This window comes from Seriola dumerili, unplaced genomic scaffold (genome assembly GCF_002260705.1).
Source record: "Seriola dumerili isolate Sdu_G_001 unplaced genomic scaffold, Sdu_1.0 BDQW01000047.1, whole genome shotgun sequence".
Lineage (NCBI taxonomy): Eukaryota > Metazoa > Chordata > Actinopteri > Carangiformes > Carangidae > Seriola > Seriola dumerili.
Genome location: NW_019174302.1, coordinates 714,913 through 723,948, shown reverse-complemented (window position 1 = coordinate 723,948; position 9,036 = coordinate 714,913). Strand labels below are relative to the sequence as shown.

At 42.5% G+C, this 9,036-nt stretch overlaps 1 protein-coding gene across 1 annotated transcript; it reads left to right on the top strand.

The window, feature by feature from the left end:
• Window positions 1-4,616: 4,616 nt before the first annotated feature.
• LOC111217863 (zinc finger protein 703-like) lies at window positions 4,617-7,563 on the top strand. Its single transcript, XM_022739875.1, has 2 exons — window positions 4,617-4,859; window positions 5,957-7,563. Exons 1-2 carry the CDS (start codon window positions 4,617-4,619, stop codon window positions 7,499-7,501), a joined length of 1,788 nt encoding a protein of 595 aa, XP_022595596.1. The 3' UTR covers window positions 7,502-7,563.
• The last annotated feature ends 1,473 nt before the right edge of the window (window positions 7,564-9,036 follow it).

Below are 9,036 nucleotides of genomic sequence, written 5' to 3'. Positions count from 1 at the left end.
TCCTGGTGCCATGAATCTTCATCTACTGCACACTTCACACAAATACTAAATCTTTTAGATATAGATCTGAGAGGCAAGAAAAACCGCAAGAGCAGTTACTGGTAAATACTGTGCAGATGTATTGATTAATTTAATGCATTTTTTTTTTCTTTTAATTATTAATGCACCTTCTAGCTCCGTGGCTGTACACTAACAACTACTGTACTGTACCAGCACTTGAAAGTCAAACCACTGCTCCTGCTGTTTTTGTTTTCCCCCAAAGCCACACAAGGGCTGTCTCCTCTACAGTGGTGCAGGCTGTGACCTTGTTTCCTGATGAGATGGTGCTCCCACTCTCAGCTTCTTATCTCAAATGGGACATTGATGGATGGCTGTGAGTAGCAGCTCTGCTGTTTAGGGCATGAGGTCAAGGCGACAGTTACTTTAACCAAATGTTTGTTTGTTTGTTTTTTTTGACAGGGACTTAATGCTGATTTCAGATGGGTAACGAGGTAACGGTAACAAATCTTAAAAAGAGAATTTTCAAAATAAACTGCATGTTCGAGTTAACCGTTGCTTTTTGAAGATTAAGGAGGACCCTGCGAGACATGTACAAATATCCATCAGCTAATTCACATTATGCAGCCTTTTGCCCACAGGTAATGAGGGATTAGGAATGATTTTGCTCTCAATTGAGGCTGCGAAGGATTCAGAGAATCAAAGCCCCTCAGACTCAGACTATTTTGGGCTGCTGCTAATAGTTCTTGTCAGCCGTAATTTTTAAGTACTTTAACCAATTCATTGTATAATTAGGTTAGCAAAATTAGCTCATTGCAAAGTCAGTCAGCAGGCGGTAATGCAATAAAGTCATTAACATTCCAGATTTATAGAACCATTAATATAGAGGCGATCTGTCTTTATCACATTTTTCTTCACTGGTAAAAATGGCATAAATTAATAAAAGAAAATAGACTCTAGTGTGACATGTTCTGTGTACTTTATTGATTTTTTTGTGTGCTCAGAGCAAAAGCTAAAGACAAATGATTTGTCACCATGACATGTAAAATTAAAAGCATACCTGAACTTTTTCAGTAAAAGGTTAAAAGAAAATTGTTAATAAAGAAAGACTTTGTGTCTTTAAAGGCCCCAATAGAATAATGAAGCAGCATTGAGCTTTACATCTAAACAACAGCACGACTAGTTGTCTGATACTGCAGGTCGCTATGTGACAAGTTGCCAAATTGTCCTGATGGCGACACAATGCGGGACACCTCGTAAACAGGTGTGTGAACTTTAGAAGGTTTAGAATTAAGCATTTAGGAAATATGTGACTTTTCCTGTTTGTGCATCTGTCAGCGACCTTCACGTCTTTGTCCTGTCACCTATATAGAGTGAGAGAACATCCTGTACAGTACATGCGTGTGTTGTGGTAACAGACTTATATGGAACATGACATGTACAGGAACTGCAATAATCATGCTGAAATTGACAAAAGTGGAAATAGGTACAGAACATTTTAATTCCTCTAGAACTGGCGTTTTCACAGTCACACAGTGAGGGAAAGAAAAATTTGTCAACTCAGACGTATTGATAGTGAATAATTTAGGGGCTTGGGGAAATGCAAACAAGAAGTGCATTGATGCACCCCGTTATTTTGCCTGTATTTCTTCACATTTTACCAAATTGTCCTGATTTAAAACTGCTGAATTAGCTATTAGCAGCTCCTGTTTGCAGTGCACCCACAGACAACCATCACTGGATTTCATATTTTTTGATACAGAAGAAAGTATTTGACTATTCTCAGGCAGGTTGTGGAGTTATAGGGAGATTTGTCTTTATTATGATGTTTAAGTGGATTTATTTCAGTTATGACTCAGAGAAGGATTTTGACAGTTTGAAAATCTCTGTGCTAGAACTACACTGAGCTATGAAACACGAGCATCTGGACCAGTAAACCCTTTTTTAGTGTTTGCCCTGCATGTACTCATCTGCTTGTTGACAGCAGAGTGAAGGATGACTCATGTGACCATATGACTTGTTTCCACCGCTCGCTGACTTTGTTCTCTGCATCATTACACTCACAAAAGAGCATTTTTAGTTTTAATAAGGGGTTTATGCACCGCATCCCAGTACACTCACAGCATCGCTCTCTGTGGACTCCTGGTCAGTGAAAGTTCCCGGTCTTAGATCCAAGTTTCATGAGAGGGAAATTTGTACGATCCTATCTGACATTTTGAGCAAAGTTTAGATCCCCACATGTTTATGATTGCGTGGTTTCATTTCAACTACCCTTTGGGATTTAACTACTGCGTGCTCATATGTCAAATATCTGACGTTTAACATATTTAAAGCTGCACTCTGAGATTTATCCTCATGATCTGTGGTCCACACATTGTTTGTTTTGTACCAAACCCGTAAACAACTGTGGGGTCAGAGCTTCTCTCTTAATCATGGTTGACATCAATGCTTTTTGTTTATGCATCTCCTGTTCGACCAAACCATAGATGGTATAATTCTGCCTCACAGAGAAGGATTACATCTCAGACATAAAACACTAATGCTGTTTAGTTTGTCCATCAAAATCAATGTATTATTCTTTGGAGGATTTTTTTTTCACCCTTTGCATAAACAAGCACGGCTATATTCCTGTTAAGAATAACCCAAAACACACCTGAAGCACAGGAAGCAGAATCAAATTTATTATAAAAGAGAAATAATGACCAAAACATCAACAAACATGATATAAAACCCCAATTATTCTCCTAATAACTTAGGTCATGATATAAAGTTATGAATAAATATCTGTTATCTGTTGACCGGGGGAATGGCCTATAGTTACGTTTAATTTGTGTATTTCTCAGAATGAAAACTCTGAGAATTGTGATCAGCTTCTATGAAAACACAAATATAAAGCAGATCTTAATCTCTGATTTTCATCTCTGTGTTTTTGGCCTCTTGAATAAGACGTTTCAAGACCGCCGCAAGGGTCTTCAGATTTGGCACAAACATTCACAGAGAGTTAGCCCTGCAGTTCCCCTCGGTGTCCCCTTCCCTTTTAAAGTCTCTCAGCTCACTGTTTTGGTTTCTGGCCTGTAACTGAATTGTTTTGAATTTGTTTGTGTTCAGCGTTAAAAGAGACACCCAGTTGCCTAGCTATGCTAACAATGCTAATGGGAGCAGATGTTTGCCATCTTGCCTATTTTTGGATTAGCCGGGAGTTAGGAGGCGCTAGGAATCAGCCACTGCCAAGATGGCGACGGCGGAGCAGCTCACTCTGAGCTTCAAAACCGCTGTTCAGAAACAAGGTTATTATCATTAAATAAAAACTAAAAAACATTTTCGTTAACCAAAATAAAAATAAAAGCGAGGTTTTACAAAAGAAAAGACAACTAAATGAAACTGTATGTTGTGTTTACAAAACAAACTAAAATAAACTAAAATTATAGAGAAAAAATCTTTAGTTTTAGTTTTAATGTGAATTTATTTCATACAAAAGCCTGGTATTTTGGGTGGATATGAAATCTATCTTCCAATTTAATAAATGAATAAATAAAAATACAAACTAATATAAAATACAAAACTATTATAACCTTGTTATGGAGGCTACGTCCCTCTTTATTTACAGTCTATGGTGACGACCTCCTTAGTTTAGAGAATTCACATAAGGAACATTTGTTATTTATTACTGCAATCTGTCTGTAAGTAATTAACAGAGAATATTACCTCATGTTTGGCAAATCATTTTCAGAAGTAGCATGTTAATAATGTATTCACCTCATAAATCATAATATATTTATCTCCTTTACATGATACATTAGCTGCTTTAAACCCTAGGTATTGATTGATATTAGATCGACACCAATATTTGTATGTTTGTATCACCCACTTTTGCTGAATGTCAGTCCTGTTAACAGTTCCTTGTGCTGCCCCCAAGTGGCCAAAAAATCAGTAAATGCAGGTTTAATCTTGATGCAGTGCAAAGTTGAACATACAGTGTATTAATGTGACTTGTACTTCTCTGGTACGCGTCTATTTAATGCTTCAGCAGCAGAAAAGCAGTGAGTGAGATATGAGTTATTACAGTATTGGTGAAAGCAGTGGGTATTGGTATATGTCAGCTGGAGGACGGCGTAGCCCCGCCCTCACGCACCTTCTCCCCGCCCACCTCATTACCGATGCGGCCACCCAGCGCACAGACAGCGGCTGCCTCACTTTGAAGTCCGCCTGTAGTGATCAGTGAGCTGCTGAAGTCCGGACCGGAGACACGCAGTGGGACGTTTCCTCTCCACGCTCGGACTCTGTGAAGTGGACTCTGGTGTTTTACGCCTCCACAGTGTCTGTTTGACCCGCTGCGACTCACACGGTGGATTTTGTTGTTGTTTGTTTATTTTTTTTTTGTTCATTTTTTTTTTTTCTTTATGGTTTGAAATAAAAAATAAAAAACTGGAGTAGGAGCCGTAGATGAAGATGCATCGGGACTGAGAGGCTGCTCCGTCCTTTGGGGACATTTAAGGACGTCCAGCTGTGTTTTTATTTATATTCTTAAAGGACACTCATGGATTACAACAACATTTAAAACTATATTTTGGACCAACGCAACACACACACACACACACCAAAGCGCAGCGCCCTCCCTCATGAAATATCTCCCTCCAGGATCAGCTGCGGATCGTGAAAGTAAGCGGATCGTGCTCAGTGAGATCACCGACTGTGAAGACTCTCGCCCCGGTGCCGTGGTCTCTTTGTTGACCCCTCTGGACCCACTTCGGCAGGCTAAGCGGCTTCCTATCCGACTCATCAAGATGTTGACCGCGCACACTGGACACTTGCTGCACCCGGAATATTTACAGCCTTTGACGTCCGCGCCAGTCAGCATCGAGGTATTTACTCTCTTTTAGTTTTTACACCATCTTACACCTTTATCTTTTCTATTCCTGATCCTGATTCACAGCAGCGTGCTGGAAATGTAAAGAGAGCCCAACCATAATTTGAATTCCTCATTAGCTAGTTGAGAAATATGTATATTAAATAAAAAATTAAAGAATAACCATCTTATGTCTTTGACCCCACGTTCAACTTTGACCCGAGTAATTAAGTGATGAAACAACAAACAAATACTGACCTCGTCTTGTGTTATAATCATTCAACTTACATCATATGTAAATCATATGAGCCCACTCAATTAGTGAGAACTTCATTATATGGTTAAATAAGCCTTGGATCGATCAATACATCGAATATTGATTAATCAATGACAGAAAATTAACTGGCAACTTTTCTCATGATAAATTCCCTGCTGAGTATTTGCTGTTTCTTCTTTGTCATATATGATGATAAACTGCTTTTTTTAGGTTTTAGATTGTTGGTAAGACTAAATACAGAACATAGGGCTGCAACTGTAATTTCTTTTAATCGATTAATCATTTAGTGTGAAATATAATAAAATACTCGTCATAGCTGCCACAGCCTGAGGAGGAGTCTTCACTCTTGTTTTGTTAACGTTAAATCAGAAGCTCAAAACCCAAAGTTTAAATTGATAAATGACAAATAAAAACAACAAATTCTTTTAAAAACTGTTTTTGCTTGAATACGGATGAAACATAATCGATTACTAAAATAGTTGGTGATTATTTTCGTGTTGATCAACTAAACGATTAATCGACTAATCGTTTCAGCTCTGAAACCATCAATATGGAGACATATCCTTGAGTCCTGAGAAACTATGTTGGGTGTTTTTACTATTTTCTGACATTTTATCCTGAAATAATTATTGATTGAAAAAATAATTGTCAGATTAATTGATTAGGAGAATAATAGTTGCAGCCCTTGTTTAAGTCAGTTTACAGGCCTCCAGTTGACCACAGAGGATCACTGTCCTTCGGTTTGTGTTTATTTTGCATGAAGGCCAAAATGTCTTTGGACAGAATACAGTGAAACAAAGTCTAGGAGCTAATCAGAGTCTGTATTTCTGTTGTAGCTGGATGCCAAGAAGAGTCCTTTAGCCCTGCTGGCGCAGACCTGCTCTCAGATTGGTAAACCAGACCCTCCATCTTCATCCAAGCTGGGCTCCTCCTGCAGCCAGGGGGACAAGGAGCCCAGCAGCCGGCTGTCCGTCTCCAACCTGAAGCTCGGGGAGCACCGCCCCTCCCTGGAGGACAAGTCAAGCTTCAAGCCCTACAACAAAGGCAGCGGGGACTGTCGCAGAGACGGAGTCACCAGCAGCAGCGATAAAGTTGGTTTCAGAGTACCCAGCAATAACGTCTCCACTAACGGAAATTCAACCGGTGGCCAGCAGTCCTATCCGCCCCACGCTGCTTCACCCAGCTCTCGAGCAGGAAGCGGCTCCCCACCAGGACACACTCAGCAGCAGCAGCAGCAGCCTCACAAACAGAGCCAGTCCCCCGGGGGACCGCCCACGTCCCACCCCCACACTCCCAACGGAGAGACTGCACCTGAGCGGGGCAGTCCCACCAGCACGAGCAGCAGCAATAATAATAGCAATCATCCCAAAAAGGAGGCGGATGTAAACAAGGTTAACTTGGACAGTCCACACCACGCAAACTCCAGCCACGTCCGAGCCAGCACAAACTGCAGTAACGGCAGCTCTGACGGTGGATCCAACCACGAGGGGGGTAAAGCTGAGTCTGCCCAGCCCAACCTCGGCCCCGGACATATTACACCCATTTCTCCTTACAAGACAAGCCAGCCGCTCTTCCCACTGCCCTCGTCTAATATGGGCTACCACGGATCTGTAGTGGGGGCCTACGCAGGATACCCGTCTCAGTTTGTTCCCGGGCTGGACCCGACAAAGTCCGGCCTCAGCGTGGGAAGTATGGCGGTCCCCGGGAAGCACCCGAGCTCCAGCCCTCTCACAGGCGCCTCCCCTCCTTCCTTCATGCAGGGTTTATGCAGGGACCCCTACTGTCTAAGCTACCCAAGCGTGTCCCACCTCGGAGGAAGCAACTGCAACTCCTGCATCCACGACCCTTCCTCCACCCTCAAATCAAGCTTCCCGCTGGTGTACCCCTCCCACCCGCTCCACTCCCTCCACCAAAGCTCCCTGTCATCCAGCGCGTCCTCCTCCCTCTCCCATCCCCTCTACACGTACGGCTTCATGCTCCCGAACGACCCCCTGCCGCACGCCTGCAACTGGGTCTCAGCCGGGGGGCCGTGCGACAAACGTTTCGCCACCTCAGATGAGCTGCTGGCCCACCTCCGCACGCACACAGCGCTGCCTGTGGGAATGGACAGTAAGCTGCTCTCTGTTTCCTCCTCTGGACCTGCCTCCTGCCACCTTCACCTCCCCCACCAGAGCAGCCCGGGCTCCATGTCCAGCTCCCTCTCTCTCAGGGCTCCCCCGAGTCTGGGTTTAGCTCGCTATCACCCCTACAGTAAGGTCCACCTGCCCCCCGGCCCCTCCTCCATCTCCCTGCACTCTCTGCCCACCACAGGCCCGTACTACCCTCATTACGCTCTCTACAGTCAAAGACTTGGATCTGCGTCTGCTCTGGGATACCAGTGATTCACCGGCCGCGTCAATGTTTAAAGGAATACTTTGACAATTTGGGAGAATGTAGCTCAGTGGCTTTCTGGTGGAGATGAGCTACATGAGAAGATTGCTTCTATTTTCATATCTGTTATGTAAAAAAAAAAGTAAGGCTACACTCAGCAACCAGTTAGCTTAGCTTAGCTTAGCTTATCTTAGCTTAGCTTAGCTTAGCAAAAACACTGGAAACACTATCATGTGGCCAGAAAAAAGAGCAAATCCTCACATTTGAGAAGCAGGAACCAGAAAATGTTTGAATTTTTGTTTGAAAACCGATGGAATAAACGAATGGATTATCAAAAATCCATCAACTCATCGATTAATTGACTAATTGTTGCAGCTTTCCTGTTATTTAGTACCCATTTGGACAGAGCCAGGCCAGTGTTTGTGCTAAGCTAATCTCACTAGCTGCAGGCTGTAGCTTCACATTGACTGGACAGACATATGAGACATGGCTTCAATCTCCTCATCTAATTCTCCGCCAGAGAGCCGACAGGTGTATTTCCCAAAATGTCAAAGTGTTACTTTAAGTTTGTATTTAAATGCGGCAAGTTGCTGCTTCTTGTGACTGGACTGGATTTAAGTGGAACTAGGATGGGAGCGCAAGTCCTGGATTTTGACTTGAGAGCATCTTCACACTTTCTTTATACATTATATCTGAGATTCGATGTTTTCTAATCAGGCTCCACTCCCTAAACATCAGACGACACTCGTGGCTCTTGCATGTCTGCGCATCGCTCGGATACTTCCTGCATCAGACACGACTGCCCTTACCTGACTTTTGCCGCCGCCCCCACCTCCCCCCCGTGAGCTTCGGCAACTTGATGGCGGGACGCTGTGTAATGGCTCTTGGATGTTCAGGGTCCTCGCCTCATACGAGGAAGATTTAGTGCGGAGAAATGTAGTGTGGCAGGGATGGCAATTAGCTGATGGGCTGATGTAATTCTGGCCACAGTCGCTTTCTCCCCGCAAGAGATGCATGTAAGCTCGACACAGCGAACACACTTAACTGTTTATCCAGCCCCATGGTTTGTGATGATTTGTTTTGGTTCCTTAGGTTTTGTTTATTCCTACTGAGACGTTGTATTTATTTTATACCGGGAATCTTAGCTTTCATGTTTACTATATAAAATCTATTCTCATTTTACAGTCCTGTGGGCAAAACATGTGGGAAGCCAGACGACAGATGTTGAACATGTCGTGTCTTAACACTTCTCGAGAATGAATGTTTGAAATCGCATCTCTTTCTGAACTCTTCAGCTTTTTTTTTTTTTTTTTTTTTTTTTTTTTTTTTTTTTTCACAAAAATNTATTCTCATTTTACAGTCCTGTGGGCAAAACATGTGGGAAGCCAGACGACAGATGTTGAACATGTCGTGTCTTAACACTTCTCGAGAATGAATGTTTGAAATCGCATCTCTTTCTGAACTCTTCAGCTTTTTTTTTTTTTTTTTTTGATTTTCTTTATTTTCACAGCAAATCAATAAAAATGAGATGTGATATTTTTTTTTT

Excerpts from the sequence above, each read along its gene's own strand:
- LOC111217863 (XM_022739875.1), top strand. The coding sequence starts at position 4,617 with ATGAAATATCTCCCTCCAGGATCAGCTGCGGATCGTGAAAGTAAGCGG. Across the intron at positions 4,860-5,956 it reads CCGCGCCAGTCAGCATCGAG|CTGGATGCCAAGAAGAGTCC; the intron begins GTATTTACTCTC and ends TTTCTGTTGTAG.